The following is a 24002-nucleotide window of genomic DNA, read 5'->3' on the forward strand; positions in this document are numbered from 1 at the left end:
AGAGCTCTCACTTATGACTCAAGAAGCTTCTAAGCAATGCACATGAGCAGCCCAAAAAACTGCCTCTGCCTGCTTGCCCTGTTCTGATGCTCATCCCTCGACAGCCATTTCCAGTCCCTGACTAGAGCAGACAGTGGCCTGATGGCTCTTTGGCTCATCTGGATCAGATCCCACCTTCATGCCTAGGTAAGATCACAAGTAGCCTGGGGCTGGGGCCACCAACACCAAAATCTTGAAGAATGTCAGTTAAAGATTTCTCCTTATCTCAAGTTGGTTAAGTAAAGCTGCCTCACAACCAGCTTTACCATCTTTTCTCAGGCTAACTCAGACATCCCAACCAAACAGGCCCCTCCTCCCTTTGAATGAGAATGTCTGAGTCTTCCCTTCTCCCTCAAAACCCAGAATTTGGGTGAGTCGAATGATTTCCAGTGCACTGACAATCTCCACTTTTACCTTCCACATTACTGAAAACACAAGCTGTGCTCCTAAGTTTTAGGAGCATTAGGGTTTAAGATTTGGGGGCAGGGGGTGAAAAGCAATGGGAAGAAGAGATGCGAATCAGAGGGTGGGGATTACATTGTTTTGCCCAATGCACTTCAGAGATTTCTCAAGAGCAGAGTCCTCAGTTCACTGGGAGACACAGATAAACTCCAAATGAACGCAGCGACAGGCGTACTTACAGCGATGCACTGCCTCATTATGCAGGACTGTTTCATCCTGCCAGGTCCCCCAAATTTCTTCATGTCTTTGCAGAAGTGACACTCGCCGCACTCTGTCCGCAGACACGCCTCGCACTTGCGGCATCGCGTCCTCCTCCGACGTGCTCCCGCGGTTGTCCGATTAGCTGCGAGCTTCACCGCAGAAGCAGCGCCCAGTTTCCCCTTGGGCCGGCCGACTGCCCTGTTCTGAAAGAGCCAGACACACACAGAAGGTTAAAATCACACACCCCACTCAGCATCCCAGCGACCTGACTTGGTTGGACAGGCACGGTATCCATCTTCCATGTAAAGCTGACAGTGTCAGAGTTATACTCAGTTGATGCATACAATCACCCACAGCTGATGGAGTTCTGTTACCTTTTCAAGTAAACATTATAAAAACATTATAAAAAGACAAAAGAAACTGAGGCACGAGAGATCCCAAACCCACAGCAAGCCCCTTCAACAGCCAGGCAGGGAGACTCAATTTACACACAAGTGTAAAGTCGTGGGCTAAGTCCCAAGCGACGTGCTTGGTTTAGGTGAAGAGATGATCTGCACTGCTGCTGAGCTCTGGGCTGGGGAGCTCTTAGGATTGAGCTTGGGTTAAGGCATAAGATCTACCTTCCTCTTTTGGAAGCAGAAGAATCCAAGGAGCCACCAGAAGTAATTTTGAGGTTAGGTACAGCAGACAAACACTCAGCAGCAACGGCTCAAGCCACTACAATCTCCCTAGAAAACCAGGAGGGTACTAACTACTGCCAAATCATTGAGTAGGAAATAAACCACAAATACTACAAAACCCTTCCTCAGCAGCTCCCCTCACACCCAATACTAGCAAGTACTCAAAAATAGAGCACTAAGTGATGCTGAGCAAAGGCTAAAAAGGGCATCCCAGGTCTAGATTTCAATGACCTTTAAGACAGAAGCTAAAGGAGCATGAGAAGACTTTAAATGATTAGGTTAACTGCATTATATTCACTGTGGATATCTAAATTTCATGTTCTCATCAAAAACTCCCTGTTATACACGTGAACTTACAGCTCAAGCCAAACATCGCTAAATACCATGTAATTGTGTGGGGCTAATTATGCAAGAATTGGCTTAGCTCATCCTTACCACTGACAGCTCTCTCCATAAAGATGATAATAACAGGACACAAAGCTCCTCTGGTTTAGCATTCAAACAACTCTTCCACTTTCTGCCCGTTTCACTTTCTGTTCCCACTGAATTCTGGGCAACCACCGAGGCAGGAGCAGGTTGGCTACGGAAGGCCCTGCAGAACTTCCACTGCAGTTTTTAAAACAAAGGTTATGGAAATGTTCTGCTAGAAGTCCAAAAGCTTCCCTAAATATCCTACTACATAATCCCTGAAGGAAAAGCTGCATTTCCCAGGATTTGATCATCCTCCCAGCTGACTTAGGGAAGCTCCACTGACTTTAAGATGCAGAAGAGTGCTGTTATCTTAAGAGTCTCTACCCCAGGAAACACAGTATTGGAAAAACAGAGAAACCAGAAGCTAGACAGACCTCTTAGCTTTCTCTCCCACAGACCTACTATCGTAACAGAGGTGAGAGAAAACACTCCTTAGTTGGTGAGGTTACAGAGATAGGAGCAAGTTTTTAATTATGCTCCTCCAGAACAGGTTTTGTTCTGCTCGCAGGTCGAATCACACTGTGCTGGGTGAAGAGACAAGCATGTCTTCCTTCCCATCGGCAACCAGACCAGACACCTGGATTTTGGATCAATTTCAGACACTCCAAAGAATAAATATTTACCTTTTAGACCAACTTTTCAGCCTCTCAAGGATAAAGTCGGGACTGGCTTAGAGGCAACCTAGATAAGAGATCATTTCCTTCCTCAGCATGAATCACTCCTTCGTTCCCTATCTATTAGAGTCTCCCTCCACTAGCACGGCAAGCGAGATGCAAACCAAAGGCCAGACATTAGTGGGAACAAGTTAAACCCAAATATGTACAAGGACCTTGGCAGTTCCCCACTGCCAAGACTGCATGGAAGATCCTGTGCGAGCATCTGAGTCCTTCACACTAGGACTGAGCTTTTTAAGGCAGCAAACAACAGTCACACCACAATCAGAACAGCCTTATTAAAACACAAACTCTTTCAAGGAAAAATCAAACTCGGTACTTTTCCAGCTGAACGACAGCTCCTGATTCTGCCACAGTAACGCGAGCCAAGTCCTAACTCTGAGGACAGCATCTTAAGCGCCAGGACGCTGCGAAGACAGGAGCAGGAAAAAGGCATCACTTCAACAGGGAATCTGGGACTCCTTCAGAAAAAAGTAAGGAAAAAAAAAAAAGCCCTGGAGGTCCAAGAACAAATCTGAAGCCAGACCACACCACACCACTCCAACTTCCTTACAGGTCACCACCGCACAGCAGAGGTGCAGACCTCTGATCTCACTGTATACATAACACTTCTTACCCTCCCACACTGCTTCCCTGCTTGTTAGAAAATCAATTGTACTAGGTGGGTTCAGACTAATTCACCAACTGACCAATCCTCAATCCAAGCCATGTTTTCACTCAGTGATGTCCCAGCCAGCAAGGCTGAAGAGGCCTTGCAGGAATTCCCACTAGTATCTAGTTTCAAGAGGCTCCAAAGTGGTCGCTTAAAAACCTCCACAGAAGAAAATCTGGCCTGTGGGTTGCTCTCCCTGAAAGGGGCTGCGATTCCAAGGGGGTAGAAGGAGCCTCCAACATGATTTGGGGTTTATTTAGCACATGGCAGACGGCCAGATGAATTCCAGGTTGATGTTAGTGAAGAGATGCTGCAGGATTACCACCAGCTCAGACTGTAGCTTTATTACGTACCAGCTCTGGTAACAAAACCAGGTAAAGATTTACTTCCCAGTGCTGTTCCCACCTCTGTACCGCAATCTGCCACCCTCCCAGCACCATGCTGTGGACCTGTCTTGCAAATCATGAGCAAGCGGTAGGGGATGGCAGGATTTCTTAACCTGGCTTTACCACAGTGGCCAGCAAACAGCAGTTCCAGGGCCTCCAGCTCAGGCCTAGGTGACACACTAAGCCCTAGACTAGGTTCAGACCCAATGTGGTCTCCCACCTGTTAGCAAATCCTATCATCTCCTTTCCCCAGGAGATGAGTGCAGACCCTCAAGCGCAGCCTGTGCCTGCTGACCATGTCACCCCCAGCAGCCACCTCTGAGAACTGTTCAAGAAAACAAAGATCATACCAAAGACCAGGGAGCTGAGACAGAGCCCGCCCAAAATACCATCACAAGCAGCTCCCTACATTCTCCAGCACCTCCACAGAAACTGTGCCCATGCTACTCCGGCCACAGCAAGTCTTCTGAAGAGCAGTGGGAGGATGCTGAAGTGCTGACAGACACCCTCCCAAGCTCCTAGGGAAGGCTGTGGAAGCAGCTGCTGAAAGATAGTAGGATTAATATACTAAATACCTACCTCTAGTACATCAGAACCTAGAAAGCTGGTGGATTGCACTGCCCTCTGGAATGAAGTATGTTCACAGAACATCCTGCTAGGTTTTTTAATGTTTTGGGGTGGTTTTTTTCCCCTCCTCCCCTTGATTACTGCAGCACAACACAGAGGGGACCCCACTCCAGCCCTTCAGCACACAGGTACTGGAAGTAAAACAAGGCCATCAAATGCAACATGCTATGGCCTACAAAGCCATTCACTAATCATGAATTTGGCCACACTACAGCAGCCAAAGGCTCCTGCTCCTCAGACAGGAATGGGGACAAATTTGCAAACTGATTTTCCAAAATGCTGAGCTCCTACAAGCCTCACCCAATTCAACTGGGATCCAGGTGGACAGCAGTTAGGAGTCTGGGTGGAGTGGTCACCAGCAACCCCAGTGTCTCCAGAGGGCTGTGCAGAACTGAGACTAAGCCCACGTATGACACCTCCAACTCTAAACACACCCCTGAAATGTTACCTGGAAGAGTTATTACTTAGAACATGAGTTTAAGTCATGGACAAATGTTTGGCTGCTGGGAGATTTTCAATGCCTGCTTACAGGAATATCCTTTCCCTGGTTGCAGTCACCAAAAAGCCACCCACCATCACCAGGGTCAGAAGCAGGGGTGGCATTAAGAGCCTCTGCCCTGAGCACAGCTCTTACTACAATAAAAACACAACTCTTATGTTTATAGCAACAGATTTCTAACCTTCACAAATGCAAAGAATAACTCAAAAGACCTCAGGCAAACAAAAATCACCATCACCATACACCATTTCAAGAGCTATCCCTTGTTAAATGCACCATTTAGTAGGTGCTGATGCTCCACAACTGCCATCCCAGCACCAAGAGGGCTCTCCGCTGGACTTGTCACCAGGTAGCTTCACACACAAATTCCTCAGCTCTGGAGAGGTAGATCAGCTGACCCTGACACAAGTCCAGGAGGAAGGAGGTCCTGGTCCTAAAAGCAAGGCTGCAAACTAGAAACATGCTCTTCTGCAAGTGGCCTTTACCTGGCCGTGGGTCTTATTCCACCACTCGGCTTCAGTGACCTGCTTAAACCGCTGCCAGCGGCACCGTAACATTATTTCAGACTCAACATCTCCAAAAAAATAATCCAGGAATATGTGCAGTGCCCTTCTGAAGGGCTCATCACATGGCCAGCTCAGCGAGACCCTGAAGCACTTCACTTCCCAACCAAGTACAATCGGAACAGCTTATGTATCCACTACGTAAATTTCTCCCAAGACATCTCACATACATCTAGGGTTTGTTGCTTTGAGGTGCTGTGCCACAAATATATCCCTTCCACTTGCAGGACAGGGGCGAATTCCTTCTGCTACACATGGACAGACTCAGCACTTCCCGGGTACCAGTCCTCCGCTTAGACCTTTATACGGCACTGCATCCCAATACAATTGTTTTAACATCATTATAATAGACCAATTTAATTACTAGCTGTTTCTTTATAACATCTGATAAACAAACACTAAGGGGAAAGAAAAGCCACACACGTTACACCACGATTCGTAACTGCTGTCAGCTAAAACACCACCCTAAAGACGCTGCGTCACGGGCCGACGCTGGGCACCGGAGAAGCCTGCGGGTGCCACGGCAAAGGCTTCTGCTCAATTATGGCCTGGCCTCTTCCCAGGGCAGAGGTGAACACACACAGAGGTGCACTTTCCAATTCAAATAGGGTGCAAATTCTGAAGGATGAGGCTCCCTGCTTGCTGCCCAGGGCTGGAGAGCAACCCTACCCACTGCCCCAGTGATACGTCCCTCTCCAAGCCTCCTAGGCATGTAGTTTTGGTCTTCCTGCTAATAAAACCAGTGAAACTGGCCATCACCAGCAGTGGGGTAGACCAGCAACACACAACCCAATGTGCTGGACTGAGATCCACCATAGGTATTTATCTTACTAGAGGTCTTTGAGACAGACCCCATCGTTAACCCTGAAATAACAGGGACAGGCACTGGACTGTCACATACACGGTTTTGCACTAATCACAACCGAGTCAACACCTCTGCAGCTTTAAACCTTTACATCTCTTCAGCAATTAACAGAAACCCTGTCAAGGAAAGAACCTGGAGGAAGAAGGAAGAAAGGACAGGATGATATGACTGCAGGGATTCACTGGGGACGAGGAAGAAGCTAGTTTAAAACTGTAAAAAAAAAAAAAAAAATCACACTGATGCCAGCAACATCCTTCAAAGCCCTAAGAACTGAAAAGCACAGGCCAACACCACAGGTCTAATATGTCTGACTACAGCCTATCTGCCCCAAAATCTACATGCATGAACTCCAGGAGAGTTGTCCTTTAGCAGTGGCCGTTCACAAGAGTCCCATCACCGGCACACACTCCTGCTGTGGTGGAGCTGCCCTGCAAGTCCAAGGCCTCCCATTAAGTATGTGGCAGCAAAGGGAAAGGGAAAGCAGCAGAATTTCTTCAGGCCCAGCCATCCCTAAACAAGGTTGATCCTCTCCAGATGTTCATGGCCATTATCTCCTCCAATTCATACCTACAAACTTTCTCACCCTCTCCTGCAAAAAGCAACGTGGCTCCTAGTAACCACTGCCAGGTGACCACACAGCACTCCACTACTGAATAAACAGATCTATTTCCCACAAGTAAATACAAAAGTTTATACCTCGCAGGTTCAGCTGGGCATTAGTGACACTCCAGCAACTTTTCTGCCAGCACAGCTATGTCATTTAGGGTGTGATAAACTGGCGTGTCAGTGCCAATGCAAGTGCCCCTGTTTATTTTCCTCCGGTGGTGAGGAGGCAGGAGCTAAGCCTGGATGGTGGAACAAGATGTATTAGCAAGAACATGCTTCTGTAGATAAGTTACATTCAAAGCAGGAGCTCCTGAAAAGAAAGACACAAGCTACACAGATACATGTAGCTGTTCTTCCTATCACTACTTGAGGACAAATCCCCCTACCCCAGCCCAGAAGCATTTTTCTGTCTGTTTACACACACTGAAGTGAAGCGCCAGTCAGAAACCAAATTTCTTCCCACCAACAAGGCTATGGGCACGCAGCAAGGTGCTGCCCTCCCCACAGCCAGCACCAGGCAGGACACTTGCCCCCAGCACCCACGGGCTGTGAAGCCCCCGGTGTTGACCACAGCAACAAGCAGCAGCACAGTAAATCCTATCTGCCCTCGTGCTGGGCAACCTGACAGCGGTTTTGTCTTCTTAGTTTAGACACAGGCTAGGGCAACAGGAATTAAAGTCACAAAAAAGTTTCAGTGGCAAAACCTGCAGCTCCTTAGGCAAGCACTGAAGCTCTGCTGCTCAGCTCCAGCTCCGGAGCTGAACCCCCTTACGTACCAGCGACTGCTGCCATAGAAAAGGTACGTGATACAGATTTGGCACATCCCATGTAGAAAAATACAGTAACTACACGTTGAAGTGGGCTTGTATGAAAATACAGTTGGGTCCACGCAAGGGGTTTTACCAAGGGAATGGTTCCGAACAGAAAGAAAACACACTCCACAGGTCCCAGCACTGCAATTCTGTACCAGTCCGAGTCTTTTAAGAAACCTCACAAGAAGGATTTCCACTTTCTTGCATTAATTTTTGCTCTAAACCATTAAGATATCAAACTGCTATCAAGCCTCAGATTTTAGAGGTGCTGAAGAATCCCAGAACATAACCAACTTTCCAAATTCACCCAGCAATAACTAGCACCTCCAGTAGCGATTTCACAGCTGGTATAATGCAGCTGAGACCAATCTGCCCTCCTAACGATTACCTCTTTAAAAAAAAAAGCATACAGAAATCACACCCTACCCAAAGAGCAACTGGAAAAGGCCTGGTGTGGGACAAAGTTTCCGAAAAGGAAGGGGGTTGAGACATGTTAACACCCAGGTCTACGAATCAAGCAGCAGCATGGGCCTACTCATTCCCACAAACTATAGAATTAAGCGAAGGCTTAATAAAGTTTCTCATCCAAGAGCCAGCTTTGGTCCTTGGACTGATATCACACCAGGCCAGCACAGCACACAAACATCTCCCTTCAGGTTTCTGCACCAGAACTGCGGGCCCCCAGCAGCGCCCAAGGCACACCACCACCACCAGCCCAAACTCTCCCTTGGCCGTCCTTTCCTAGTGCAATCGCAAAGCAAAACACAGCAGAGTTCTTAGAAACGAGGTGGGGTTTGGAGGATAGACTCAAGACCCGGCCTAGGTACAAACTTGTCTCTAAAAGCAAATTATTAGACTATTTAAAATAGCAACCTTGAGTTACCAACGAAACTATCAAGTTTATGTTTAAAGGGCATATATGTGTTTAATTCTATTCCTGATACGTTTTTAATTGCACATTTTCACTAAGAACTGCCTAAGCAATCTAGAACACATGTTCTGGACTATTTTTCAAGATTACTTCATAAATTAAAAAAGTTTCTTCTCCTTCCCCAAAGAAGGGAAAAAAAACCAACCCCAAAACCAAACAACAAACCTTCAGAGGATAAACCCTAGAAGTATTATTAAAAGTTCTCTTTCCATTTCAGCACACATCCTTCTCTTTATTCTACACCCCTTGTCCCTGGGAACAGAAAGCTTTAGGCTATAAATCAAAGTAAGACCAGGTAGCCAGGCTCAGCATCGACTCTCTCCTGAAGTCCTGCGCCCTCCCAGCTAGCCGAGAAATCCTGCTAAAAATATATATATATATAAAAATAATAAAAAAATATATATAATTCTGGAAACGACAGGAACCCCCCGAGAGCAACGATCACACGCTCCAAGCGCATTAGCCTCCGAAGCGGCGCGGGGCCCTCGGAGGTGCCGAACTCCCGGTGCCCCCGAGCGCCCACGGCGGGCGAGGCCGTGCGCCCCGGGCCGGCCCCCGGCGGGAGGCTCCCGCGGCCGGTCCGCGGGCAGCGCCGGGGGCCGCGGACACGCCCGCAGCCGCGGCGCCGCCGGGCGCAGCCCCACGGCGGGCGGCGCTGCCCCGGGCCGGGCCGGGGCCGCTCCCGACCCCACATTGTTCCCCGTCCCCGCTGCCGGCGCGGCGCGGCTCGGCGCGGCGCTGCCCGGCCCGGCCTCCTCCCCTCCCTTCCCTTCCTGCTGCAAACTTCGCCGCCCGCCCCGAACCTGCTCCGGCCCAAGCTCGGGCCCCGGCCCCGGCTCGGGCTCCGGCTCCGACTCGTAGTCCTCCTCGTCGGCGCTCGCAGACATGGCCATGGCTCATGGTGGGCCCAGGCGGAGCCGAGCTGACATGGCTGGAGCGGCGCTGCTGGCGGAGCCCCGCTCCCCGCACACACACACACACATGCAGGAGGAGGAGGAGGAAGGGGGGCCGTGCATATTCATGCCAGGCAGCCAGGAAGGGGCTGGCCCTGCCGGCACGGCCAATCGCGGCCCGCTTGCACAAAGCCGGCCTGCGGGGCCAGCGCGACCGCCCGGCCGGGGCAGAGCCGGCCGCCCCGCCGCAGCCGAGCCCGGCCGGGGGGTAGGGAAGGGGAGGGAAGGAAAGGGGAGGGGGGGGGGGTGGCTTTAAGGCCCCGCTGGCAATTTGCTCCCTGCTGGTAATTAGCCCCGCGAGCTGCCGAGGGGGCCGGCGGGGGCGGGCCGATGCTCGGCCTGCCTGGGTGTGCCGAGCGGGGCGGGAGGGGAGGGGAGGATGCGCGGCGCTGGGATGCGCGGCCGCCCGCAGGGTGCACGGCGCTGCACGGGCTGCTGGAGACAAAGGAGAGGCGCACAGACAGACAGACAGCCAAGACAGACACACACACACCCCCCTCTGCCTCTACTCCCGCTGCCAGGAGCGGGACGGAAGGAGGAAGCCTCCATCCCTGGGGAGGAAGAAGGCACCGAGCAAACTTCAGGATTTCAAGCGAGGCCCCTGCTGCGGCAGAACCAGTGCTGGGATGAGACGGGATACACAAGGAGAGCCAGCTTCCAGAGTTGCTGGCGTTCTGGCCTCACACTGCTCCCTGGGCAGCCACCCCCTTTTCTGCTTGCTCCCCCAGTTCCAGTCCAACTCTGAATGCCCTGACCCACGACTGGGGTTTCCAATAAAATACTCTCCCTGCAGTGTGAAGTGTTACTCATCAGCCGAGCAGGGACCTGTTCTGGATCCAAAGGTCACATTAGGGCCAGCACCTGAACACGGTTTCTGCCATAGCCCCTGAGAGCTTGCAGCTGAGGGTCAAGACACACAGGCCTGAATGTGAGTGCCAAGAATTAAAGTTCCCACTGGATTTATGGGCCTGCTTTCAGGGGAAATCCTGATTCCATTCAAGTTGTTAGGATTTTGCCTCTGGCTCCTACGCCCACAACAGAGAATTAAACATGAAATTAAATATTTGCATGTGCTGAGCAACCAAGAAGCCATAAAGAAGCACATCTAATGGTCCTTGCATCAGGAATTTTGCCAAACTAGTTTCAGCTCTGTTCCCTTGTCTGAATTACCACATGGCCGCACAAACACCTTGGGTAGCCCAGGAGAAGAGGCAGGAGCTGGCACAGGAGCAAGCAGTAATGCTGCTCACAACCCTTGTGACACCGTGATCTAACAAGGCCCGGTCGTTCAAGTTTAAGTAACAAAGTACAGTCAAACTGTACACACACATTCACAGACAACTGCTGATAAAAGCCGAGTGAATCATGTAATTATGCCCCTTTCCTTATTTTCAGTATCTTAAATATCCATTTCTTGTTTGTACTCCTGCTCTCTCACCAACTCAAGCTCAAATTTTGGGTACATGATGGTGCTCTCCCAATACTGCTCACCCGTGATGCCAGGAGCAAAGCGTTTACTTGCAAAACATGATGGGGCTCTCCAGAATACTATCAGTTATGTTCAGCCTGTCTCCTCAGGTTTCTTGCTTCCCCCATTGTGTTTGTACACAACTGAGAGCAGGAGCAGATGAAAGCTGAAGCACGAAAGGCATGTGCCTAAGGCCTTGGCTTTCTGAATCACAAGGTAATATCAGAATCCAATGTTTTCTGGAGCAGAGAGGAAAGGGGGGGGGGGATGCATTTTCACTACAGGCCTACAAAGGAGAGCTTTAAACTATGAAGCAAGGATAACGGACATGATTACAGCAGTTTGTGGTTCGATTATGCAGTTGGCCTCTAGCAGACACAGGAGAACAGATGACATCTGGAAGGAAGATGCCTGGTCCCACACCTGACCATGGACAGACCAGGTCTCCACCGGCCTGTGCTGATTCCACGCAAGGCTCCGCGTAACCTGGCTCATGCTCATTCACCCCCTCCAGCCTCCTGGCTCCATAAATCCAGAGAGGAGAAAAAAATAACTTGTGACATCCCCCAAGGACAATCCACCAGTCACACCACAACGAAATGTCATTCACAGCAAATTAAATCATGACACAGATCATACTCCTCTCATCCGCGCCGCACACTCGCGCTCTCGCTGCTTGCATTAGGCTATCTGGGCTGCGGCAGGTCACTGAGCATAGCCGGTATCAGGGCTCGCTGCTCCGCCAGCCAGCATGTTCCACTCTGCCGCTTGCAATGGCAACACAATTGACAAATGAGCTCTAATTACCAGGCCAGAGTTAGGAGGGAAGACACACATGCCAAGAAGATCTCTGAATGATTTCCAAATGCAGGTAAACTTTGCCGAGCCGGCGTTTAAAGACATCGGATAGGATGCGACAGAGAAAAGCAAACTGGGAATCAGTAAGGGGAAAAACAACACAATAAAATAAACTTTTCTGATTGTAATTGCTCTCCAAAACTCTCATCTTGTACAAGAGCAGCTAACCATTCAAAGAAATATTTAATACACAGAAAGAACTATTAAGAGAGTATTTTCCAGCTCAATTCTTTCAGCTTGTCTACACTAGAGAACACTAAATTACGACAAAAGCGAGCAACCCTTGTGTGAACAGCAGACATTTGACTAGCCCAGTGCAGTTTACATCAAGCTTAGAAAACAAAATAAGCAGCAGTGACCCTAGTCCTGCCTGTGCTGCCATGACCGTGTCCACACTTCAGCTTTGTGTGATATAATTCAGTAATAAATAACATCCTTAATTAAACTGCTGAATGAACCTTAGTGAAAACTGCATGAAAACAGACAGTACCTTCTATTCTGAACTGTTGCTTTGATTGCACCTCACCTGAAGTCGCATATAAGTCTCATCAATATCATAATCTTCTCCACAGAAACCAATTATGTTGTCACAAACCGAGACAATAACCTCAAGCGAAGAATAAACAGCAGGAGCAGATGAGTGCCAAAGAACCAGATTTTATTCTCATGCAAATATCCTTAAGTAGTAAAACCAAGATGGGGGAGGAAGACTACAACCCCTGTGCTGCACTTGCTTGGTCCTGAACATCTCTGGTACCAAGAGATTGCAGCTGCTGCTCCCAGAGCTAAACAGGATTGGTGTTCTCCTATTAGCCACCAGGGTTTATGATTCTGATTCTCAAGATGAGAATACAGTTTTTAATGCAGTACAAACACGCCTTTGATCTACCATTCCTTGAAACTTTTGTGAATTTTATAGAATATTATACATAGCTGGTATTAGAAAACCAAAAATATATGTGGAAAACAATTGGAAAAAGCAACCTCAAACTGGTTTATGTGCAAGTCCTGGAGAAAAGATCTTGTGATTGGAGCTGCCGCTGCTGCATTCTGGAGGCCAGCACATATGGTTTTGAAAAGGAAACCCACTGAGATGTTTATGAATCATGATTCTTGACCTGTATCAGCATAAGAGAGTTACCCAGTAACTCGCTAAGGTTCATTGTTTCGGTGGAAGTGTCCATTCAGATGAAATATGATCTCAGCAGTTGGGTCTGGGCAAATTTCATGACACTTTTTGCAGTATTTCAGTCATTCCCACCACTAGCAGTGACACTCCGACAACCTAAATATCCACCTAGTAGTATCAGAATCTTACTACTTCCTAATATCTATTTTATCTGAACTATGACATAAGAGTAGTCATCGGATACACTGAGTATCCATCCCAATCTCTTAATAAACTGTCTGATTGATCTACCTTAGATCAAATAAAGTAACTCAAGACAAAATAATATATTGATTGCTCCCTCCGTGTAATTGCCTACTGCACGTACTTTCCCGAAGCAGTATCCAACACAGGAAAAGAAAGGCAACAAGAGATGATCTCTTCAAGGCTGACATCCATAGACTATTACAGCTCAGTAGAGGGGTAGCATGAGCCCAGACAGAGTGTGTTAGTCTCACTACATAAGCCCTAAAAGCAAAAACACTTCCCCCCCCAACTCCCAAGCACCCTGTCATGTTAAAAATATCATAAATAAGACTGCAGAGCAGTGAAACATTTTCATCTAGCACACAAGACATGATCTTGGGCACCTGCTGATAAATAACAGAGGCCTTCTATCTTCACTGCATCAAATTTGTGGAAACAACAAAGTTAAACAGTTCATGAGATCTGGGTCTATTAAATTTCCTCTCTAGAGGAAGAGCTGTAGCATGATAGGGACTGTCCCCTGGGAAATGAGGGAAATCCTACCATGCTTCCCTCTTCCCCAGCTCCTCACACCACAGAGTGTTCCTGCAGCACAGCTTGTGCCTCCGAGCGCCACGTTCTGTCAGCAAACGCAAGAACTGGTGACATAGGCTCCAAAGAAGGTAAGAAGGGACTGCGATGTTGGGAAGGAACATGCAAATAGATGTGGCTGCTTGCTGGAAGAGTGGATGAACCAGAATACGGAACCTGCTTTCCCATACGTGGCTCAGAGTGCTCCGACACAGCACAGGATGTGCTGAGAAGGTCCGCTGTGCTTTAAAATCCAGAGACCAAACCCAAACATTTAGAGACAAACACATGGTGCACTGAAATGTCAGTGCAGTGTACCTCATGAGAGCTCAGGTGCTCAGCTCTCACCTACAAACCTGACTTGGTGTTGTAGGGAAACATCCAGGACAAACAACCAAACCATGCCAGGCTAACTCCTAAAGTTGCTTTGCTTTTATCAAACCTCCTCTGTTTCTTTTGTTAGATTTGCTAAGAGGAAAGCACTTCTGTACCTCTTCTATCTGGTCTACTAGTGCCTGCAGGAAAGTCATGAAGTTGAAACAAGACCTCATTTATATTCTCAGCAGACTTTCATTTCAGTGTGCTGTGGAACTAAGAAGAAGCCATCTTCTCAGGGACAGAACATACAATTAAATTTTGTTCTGAAAAGCGCAGGCAGGATTAATGTCCATAATTGTGCAGCATGTACTGTGGCATGACAGACGCCTTGCCCATTGCTCTGCCAGTGTGCTTCAGTCCAGAAAGAAAACTACTACATCTCAGATAGGTAACTCAAAGAGTGAATGGTTTCAGTGCTGGGGTGAGGGAGAGCACGAGGATGCTGGAATACTTACACCGGGTTCAAACCATAGCTTTTTGTTGGGTTTTGTTGGCCAACTCAGCCCTGAATGTAGTCATGCTCCTGGTGATGAAATTTGAGGCCAGTCAACTCATTTCACATACACCATCTACGAAAAAGGCCTTAAGACTGAAGTAGTTTCCATCAGCACTTTTACTGTCACTAAATAAAGAGAAAGATGCTGTCTTGAGAAACGACAGTCAAGACATATTTGGGAGAAATTCACATTACTGAATATTCATGCTTCCAGTAAAAGAATGACAATGGGGAAGAATCCATAAATCTAGTACGCTACTTGGAGCACAACACTTTGAAAAGAGAGATGTCTGTTCAGATTTTTTCCAATCTGTTCAAATTTCTACTCCGAGTCCAAAATGGCTCTAATTTACCTGTTTGATGTATTAATCACATAAAGCCATTGGTCAGATTTTCAAAGCAAGTGGCTGAGAGTTGATAAGAAGGGAAAATATTAAGTCAAAGATGGAAGATTAAGAAGGTGCTCATTCAAGTCCTTGCTATTTATAATTACTCCCTGAAGGGACACAATATTTCAAGTACAGCCTCTCGAGGTGAGAAATAATCTGTCAAGTCACCAGGCAAAGCTTTTAGAAAAATACTGAAGTGATACACAGCGAAGCTCTTTGGGCACGTTATGTATGATACACGTACACCAAACCCCGAAACTCCTCTGCCCTGCGTGGAGTTACCACAGAAATGAATTTGACTTGAGGACTAATGTTTGGAAGAGACTGAAGCAATGCTCTGAAAAATAAACTAGTCGAGCAAGGAGCTGCCTTCCTCAGCAGCGCTGCCCCAGGAAAGCTTGACAGAAACTCCCAGTAGCTTCAGCAGCTCTTACCCCTTTGCACAGTACCAGAAGAAGGCTTTGGTTCTGGTGCATCAGGTTTTTTTAACCCTGCTCCCAAGCGTACTTAGCTGGGAAATGCCTTTGTCTGTATGTGTTCAGCTACTGTGGGAAGTCCCTTTAAAAAAAAAAAAGTAAAATAAAATAAATCCCCCAAACCTCAACTATGTGGTTTTGTTCCTTAATGGATTTGTCAGGAGGCAGAACCGGGCTATCTTTCTGAATAAACTTTGGCGCTTTCCTACCACATGGCATGTACCATCCCTGCAGTGTAAAGAACAGAAATTATTCAAAATTATTTAAATCACTGATTCCAATCACAGTGTAAATCAGTAAAGAGAACAACAAATTTAAATTGATTTTAATACTCATTTTCTTTTGTACTTAAGTTATTTTCTGGAAGCTCAATTATTAGCATCTGATAGCTACCAAGAAATGTCTGATTTGCAGTAGACGATGAACTTTATAATCAGGACTTTTTATCAACAAAAAGGCTTCACAATACACACATATTTGTATATACAAATCTTCCTGCAGACTATTGGCATTTAAAATTGTTGTTGACACCAAGCAGAGTTCAGGCAGTGCTGTGTGAGATCACTTCAAACACCTTTAAGCTGGTGCCTGGCAAGGACAAAATGTGATAGTTTAAATCCCCTTTATGCTCCTGAGCCACTTTCAGTGACTGAGGTAAAACTTACTTGAATCTCAACCAGAAAAATACATCTCAACAACTTACACACAACTCTCTTGCTGCCTTTCATTTTTTTCCCCTTCCCCAGATTTTTTCCTGCACTGTAAGGACTCCAATTTTTAATTCTTAAGTGCTTTTTTTCCCTAATTGTCAGCATTTGCTTTTTAATATGTTGCTATCCCCAAAGGAAGCACCCAGAATAGATCTCTGAGGACTGGTCTGTCTCAGGGAATTTGGCAGAGTTTTCCCACTGCTACTACAAGGAATGTTGCTTTCCTGGTGGGAGCCCCCGGGCAGGCTCCTGAAACTGATGCTGTTTTGATGTTGTGCCATTTCTACGTGCTCAGATCTGTTTCAGACACCACTCTGGTTAAAACACTAATTGCTGTAACGAGTACTTCAGTGCTCTTGCTACTATGGTGGAGCTGGCCTAGTGATAGCTATGGTAGGAATTCATAGTAAGCAAGCAAGTAAAAACTGGAAGTATTTATTCAAAGGAATGTTCTTTGTCCACCTAGCACCTCCTTCCCCTGAATGTAAAGAAAAACCTGATGTAAAACAAAGCTCAGCACTTCTGAAAAGACAACTGGTTTCAAGTTCATCAATACTCTTGAATTTATGCTTTCCACCCCCCAATTTCTCCATTCACTCAAATTTACTGTGTCCACTAATTCTGAGTCCATTTACTCAGTATTTCTCAAGTTTGATCCCATGCACAACACTGCATATATACTCAAAAAATCGAAGCCATACATAAAGGAACTCTGTTACTAAAACCTGTTAGATCTTCTCTCCATCCCAGCGTTTTTAATGTGAAATACAATGAAAAGGGAAGAAGGATCCTTGCTGGAAAATGGCAGCAGATGCACGGATATGCCCAAGGACCTCCATGGGCTCCAGATGTAGAGAGGGTGACTAAAACCACTGCCTTTTATTATTTAAAATACAAGTTATTTCCAAGAGTCTAACACCTTTGTCATCACAGCTGTCTACTGTTCTTCTTGTCTGCTGTTTAGCTCAGGCTACGAACCACATTCAGAAATCTTATTTCCAGCCTAAATCTATTTATGGTATGTTTATACACACTTGCTCTCATGCCAACATTGTCCATTAGCTTAAATAACTCTTCTCCTCCCCTGGTGTTTATGCTCCCTGAAGTACTTACACAACAATCATCTCCCCCTTCAACTTTGTTGTGCCATGCTGAACAAGACACCTTCTTGAATACTGAATACTACATGTAGTTGTGGAGTCCCATATCCACCCTCATCTCAGAATTACCTACAGTGGAACTAGAATAGAGTCAGAAAAATGATCAAACATATGGTATGGTTTGTGTACCAGAAAAAATGGAACTTACTAGGTTTTTTTCAGCTTGGAAGTAGGGGAAAAAAAAGAAGAAGAAAAAAAGGAACTGACAAGCAGTAACAGAGACGTTAAAAAAAAAAATCATTCACAGCACTAAGCAGGTGAACAGAGACCTCATTCAAATTTCTCAAAATGCAAGATACAGAGGGCATGAAGTGTATTTATGATATGAAGGCACTGACCTTAAACAACATAAGGAAGTACTTATCTACACAGAGCTTTATTAACTGCAGGGGATGCTGCTACAGGATGCCACGGAGATCAAAAAGATCAACAGGTTCCAGAAATTATTAGGTAAATTCACAGAGGGGAACAGAAAAATAAAATCTACTGGGGACACTAAACACAAAAGAAGAAGATACAGTCTTCTCACTTAACTGGGAAGATAAGCAAAGGAAAGATGGATGTATGTCTGCTTTGTTCTTACAACTCTCTTAAAAGCTGTGACTGGCCACCTCCAGAAAGAAGACATCTCACTACAAGGATTGTCTGGGCTGATGGAGAATGCTTACTATTGTAAGTAGCTCAGTCTTCCTTCAATCATGGTAACCAGCTTTTGCTCTGTCTCTTGCAGATTAGTTCTTACCAGTTAATCCTCCTTTTTCACATACATGGATGTTATCTGTACAGTTTTGAAAAAAAAAAGATTTCTAGTAAAAATAATAGGGTAAAAAATAAACTGCTGTGAGACAGAACTCGCTAATGACTGGAATCAGATGCTGCCCACGGTAATAGGAAAGTAGAGGCAAAACCCCAGAAGGTCCCTTTCAACCCTGTGCCCACCCACTGCCACCCCCCAACCCGAAAAACAACAGCAAAAACCAGCTTGAGAGATATCCCCCCCTTTTTTTTTTAACAATCACTTTTTCTTCCTGGTTCTCAGGCACTGATACAGAGCTACAAACATTATTTGCATTGCCAATTGCAGGGAAGGTTGTTTTTTTAAAGAAAAAATCCCCCATAATCCAATTAAATTTTCAGTTTGTGGCCTTAAGTAATTAATAGTACACCTTTAAATATTACTGTTTCATTATTATGCTTCTCAAGTATCTGGCTTTAAAATCAACAGGTAAAAAACACATGGGAAAAGCGTACGCACGAGCATCAGAACAGCAGCCACACATTGCGGCTTTGTTAACCAGCCACTGACAAATTACAGCTTCATCTCCTGCTCACAGCCAGACCTATATATATTTGGACACCTGCTATCATTACAAATGCAGCGGCTTTAGGTTTGTGCCAGGTAAGAGAGATGAGAATATGGCTCAGAGTCTGCATTTCTAACTCTTCCTAGAACAAGAGGGTCCAAGCATATTTTAGTTCTTTATAAGCTGCTCTTCATAGACAACTAAAGATCTTTATCACAGTAAAAACAGAAGGCACTGCCACAGAGTGTAATTACATGCTACTATAGTTGACTGTTGTCTTCCAGAAATAGGAAATGGCTTGTAAAATGCATGCTTTCTGCTTGGGCCACACTCTTGAGTTCCCTAAATAAAATGCTGCCCGTAACCCCGTGTGGATAAAATGGTACTGTGGGGCTGGTCAAATCTGGAGAGCCGGCTTTAAGATTCAGTTTGATGGCAGCCAGCTTCCGGCACCGGCAACTCACGACGTGTCACCACTGCAGAAAATCAGGTTTAGGTGCAGCTCTCTTTTCACACCATCCATAAGTTCCTTTCCTAGGGATGGAGAAGGAGTTGGTTTCTTAGGCTAATTTCTCACTCCAATCAGTTACGAACCCAAAACTGTGAGGCATTGTGCCCTGTGAACTTCTTTCTTCCAGACAACAAACCATCACGTCAAAAAAAACCCAGAGATAATGCTCAGACAGCACGGCACCAAGCAAGGACAACGTACTGTTACACACACCCCGACAAAGGAACAGGGATGGGGTTTACATACCCCCAGCTGCCTTCATTCTCGGCAGCCAGCTGGGAAAAATGTGCTGCTGGGTCTGAAGGTACGAAAACTGTCAGTCGGCCATCAGGAGAAAGGGGTTTCAAATATCCACTCGGTCCCACATTCCTGATTCCTCAAAGAGGCCTAAATTAGGAGCGCTGTATGTATCTTAGGATCCCTGGCAAAGGCAAATATTTTGGTAAATGAAGCATTATCAGAGATGACTGTCTACTCTTACTCCACAGTGAAAAGGAAAAGGCAGGTTATTGCTGCTTCTCATAAGCATTTCCAAAAAAAAAAAAAAAAAAAAAGGAGCAAACTATAATTCTTGTGCTAATTAATTATCAATAAATTCTAAAAAGCACAAAAGACTCAAAAAGGCTCCATAAAGATGAGTAAATATGATCTGGATGAGGTGCCCATGAATCACACACCATTTCCCTTTTACCACAAAATAATATTTCGTACATTTCACCACATATTTTCCTATGAACCTTTCTGCAGAAGGTGTCACAGGTCTTTCTAAACATTAATCTGACCTCACAACCCTCCAGGAATGGGAAGCAGCATCTCTATGAGTACGGAGGGGCTGAGGAAGCGGAGCGGTGCCGTAGGCCTCACGCCACACAAGGAGGCTGCAGCTGAGCTGGGAGCAGGGTACAGGCCTCGGCCTCCCATTTTGTACACTAACCACAAGATCATCAAATATCACACATTTATTTTATCTCCTTGCAAAAACAGTCTTGATCATCACTTCTATGTGTCTTCTGAGTAATTTTAATTAATTTCTTTTTTTAAAAACCAACAGCTGCAAACACCTTTAGCAAAGGTAGACAGCAGCAATGCAGCGCAAAGGGACACAGCACATGGAGGGGTCTTCCACCAACTTCGTTAAGCATCCTGCCTATTACACCTATCCACTGTGAGCTGTGATTTAAGGTGAGTGAACACATTTCTGCTCTAAACCCCAGAATTTCACAGTCTTCAAGCAAGCTTTTTGCAGCACAGAACCGTGCACGCTGTTGACATGTCACACTAACAACACATAGAAGAAACTGTGACTCAATTTTAAAGGGAAAGATTATCTGCTGCTTCTAAAATAATTCAGATTATTAAAGGCATGTTCTTTCAAAAGCAAATCAGCATAATTAAGCTTGCCCTTCCACAGCCTGGGTTATTCACATAGTTCAAGCCATTCCCTGTCCCTGCTCCAGGGATCTTTCACTCCTCTGCCCTACACTTTCCCCACTCCATCCCTTTTCAGTACTTGCCTTTCCTCATCCTGCTCTCTCGCCATTTCTAGTCTCTTCCCCTCCTCTCTTTACAGCAATTTCCATTTTCTTTGAAATGTTTTGGCATTTAATGCTGGCTTTATTCTTCCTTCTCCATCTGCTGCTCTTGTCTTTCTAAATCTCTTCTGAAGCCTTCTCTTGGGAGAAAGCAAGAGCCACGTTTTCCATTTATTGCCTCCTCTTTCTGGATTTCAGTTCCCTTCTTTTTCTTTATGGACTTGGAATTGGAAACCCTCCTCTCCCTGGAAGAAGACAGACCAGCTACAATGTCTTCTTACCAGCCCCACAATAGCTGGCACCATGCTGCTTGGATTCTGACACTCCATTTACACACCAGTAGTATCTCAGGAAAGGCACTGTCAAGTGTTTGGCATTTCTCCTATATACTACAAGAGCTGTACTACAGAAAGCAAAATTACTCGGAGGTTTTACTCCCCTGCCTTGTGCTCAATATTCACAGAATCTTGTGGCCATGGAGACTTGCTCCACCAGCTACAATCCAATTTTAAAGGGAGTTTCCCCCTCCCTAAGGGTTTTCTTCTCTATAAAATCTTCTATTTCATTATCAGGATTTACAGGGAAGAAAGGAGAAACCCACGCTTAACTCCCAACACCGCCTTTATACAAATCTCCCCTATATTGCCTTTCCAACATATTTTAATTCGGGACTCAAAGGTTCAACCCTAAGATGTGTCTTCCTAGCCTGTTCACTCGGCCTTGGTTCCCAGACAAGGCCAGACATTCCAGACAATCACTGTGATATGTATGTCCCCAACAAGAGACTCCTTTCGGGAAACATTCAGCCATATCTGCATGTGGACCTTTTAACTACAAGGACAGACATAACACAAACTGATCTCAGACTAAGCACGGTAAATATGAAGAGGATGCTGAAGCAATTTCTCCTGTTAGTTGGTTTTGTTTATTTCCAAGCTTCAGTCCAAAGCCCAACTTTCAGTGAAAGTTTTCCTGGTATTTGCAATTAGCTGATGCATTGAGGGGTTTGGTACTGCACCTCAGCACTGGGAGTGATGTCTTCTGAAAGTTTTTGCTCTCAGAAACATTAAAGGAAAATAAGCACCAGAAAGTTTAAAAAAACCCCAAACCCTTCCAGCCAGCAAGATGGGTTTTTGCAAAGAGGGATAAGATTTAAGTCACAAAAAATACCAATCTTTCACACTTACAGTGATGTTGCCAAAGCACAGAAATAAAATATCAGAAATGAACCATGGATTCCAAAATGGAAGTGAACAAGAACATCAGGAAATACCAAAGCTTAAAAAAAGCCATGAAACATCAAGATCCTCACTTTTACCACAAACTCCAAAGATAAAGCACGAGAGCTAGTTGTTTCTTAGCATTGTTTTATGCATGTCCAACACCAGCCTTCCTCTGGTCACAGGGATTTGGCTTTATTCAATGTCTAGAGAGCACTCGCCTGATGAATGAACAGCAGCTATCAAAGCCAGGGAGAATCCGACACCTATTCCTCTGGAGGTTTTCCACTGTTGTTTTTAAACAAATAAGTGTTTGAAATACAAAGCATATTCCTGTGGATTGATTACAGTCAAAAAGGGAAATATTTAACAAGATATAACTGATCTGAAATGCAAACCCAGCTAAAACGTAGTAAGAAACCAAGGAGGAACATGGTATGTTCATCCTGCCCCCTCTCCTCTGGGGGAGAACATCAGTTTGATGTTCATGGTCTCCTACCTCCCATCTGAAACCAGCAAATTCTCATGACTACAAGCGAGCTTCTGCAAAGCCACGACAAGTGCACTGGCACAAAGAGTGAGAAAAGGGAAAATAATTCACTCCTTTAATTATTTGAAAGTTATTTACAACGATAACAACAACAACAGATTTGCAGATAGGAGCCTGATTTCAGCTGACCGACCCTTTCAGCATTTCTAAAGAAATTATGTATTATAAAACTAATTCAGTGAAAAATGAAAGTAAAAATAGAAGCGATGAGACATCTTCTAAATAAGCAAAGCTGCTTTTACAGCATGCTGAATAACTGGAATGTGGTAAACATACCACTGTTATAAATAACATCCAGCCTTTTGACATTATTCTTTAGTTAATTATTTCAAACCCTTTACAAGCATTAATGAAGCAAGCCTCATGGTTCTGCAAAGTGAAGAGAATCATCCTGATATACAGGAAGAAAAATGAAGATACAAGGATGGAAAACAACCCTCTGAAGGTACAGTGGCACACCTGTACAGAGGCTTCTGGAGATGTCATAGCGTAAGAGAAAAATACATCTTCTCATCAAGATCAGAGTGATTTTAAGTGACTGGTTTGTAGGATTGACACATCCTTTAATTTTACACAAAATGTTGCATCACCATTTTTAGATTTAACCATGCCTAGTAAGCGACCAAGACACATCAAAGTTTCATACTGATAAGTAAAGCCCAAACAAATTCTTTGTAATTGGAAACTCTAACAATTTCTCCCTGCTGAGGCACTTTAATGTTCTGCTTCAACACCTAATCAGAAAGCCATTAAAAATAACATTTTATGTCAAAAATTCTAGCAGCTGCCGAAGTATCACAGACAGCACTCTGTCAGATTAGAGACAAATAAGCACCAAGACCTAGCACGACAATGGTTAATAAGTAATTGTGTCTCGTTACCTTTGTGGTCTTCTTGGGCCAGCTGACCACAGGGACACCCGAAATGGCAAGATTTTGGTCATCATCAGCATGTTCCTTCAGTATGTTCTGTTGCAAATGAAAAGGCCTTTATTAACCAGAGAAATGTTTCTCCAACTTAAGAGTGCAGAGACGTACAGAAGACAATGCTCGACTCTGACGAGAAGCAGAGTGAGATCTGTTGACTCGTTACATCTCTGCAAGTTGCTTTTGCTTCCAACTGACACTGAAACACTCGCACCTGTCATTAAGAGCCACGATGTGAAGCTTCTTGCAAAACAGACAGCAAAATCAGCCGTGAACCACCTCAGATGTTACAGACTTCTTTAAAACTGGTGTGTCCAAGACGACTGGTAGTCTTCTGTTGGTATCGACTGGATACAAGTATTACCTCTCCTGAAACTCCAGCTCACTAAACCTCAACCATCACCAGTCACCACAACCAACACCTTTTCTCCTAATGAAGTCTACAAAAGACTCTAGGAAGCATCTAGACTGTCACCATTATTTCTACAGTCATAGGGCATCAAGCATGTAGTCCAGAGTAGTCCTCAAATGCCCAAACATTTGGGGAAGACAAGAGAGAAGCGTGCATTGCAACCTTTCGTCCTTATGTGTGGAGCAATTCAAGAGTAGCGCCGTTTCCACTGACCTGCCTTCCACACCGATGGGCAGGCTGGAGCTG

At 45.5% G+C, this 24002-nt stretch overlaps 1 protein-coding gene across 1 annotated transcript in view; it reads right to left on the reverse strand.

Moving 5' to 3' along the window:
- Window positions 1–24002, reverse strand: part of KDM2B (lysine demethylase 2B) — a gene marked incomplete at its 5' end in the record, with an annotated part of 115978 nt that overhangs the window by 15658 nt on the left and 76318 nt on the right. The window contains 2 exons of the mRNA XM_084271930.1: window positions 681–905; window positions 23300–23386. Coding sequence (XP_084128056.1) covers window positions 681–905; window positions 23300–23386 — 312 coding nt within the window. The remainder of the gene's footprint in view (window positions 1–680; window positions 906–23299; window positions 23387–24002) is intronic.

This window comes from Gallinula chloropus, assembly GCF_964237585.1.
Source record: "Gallinula chloropus genome assembly, chromosome: 17".
Classification (NCBI taxonomy): domain Eukaryota; kingdom Metazoa; phylum Chordata; class Aves; order Gruiformes; family Rallidae; genus Gallinula; species Gallinula chloropus.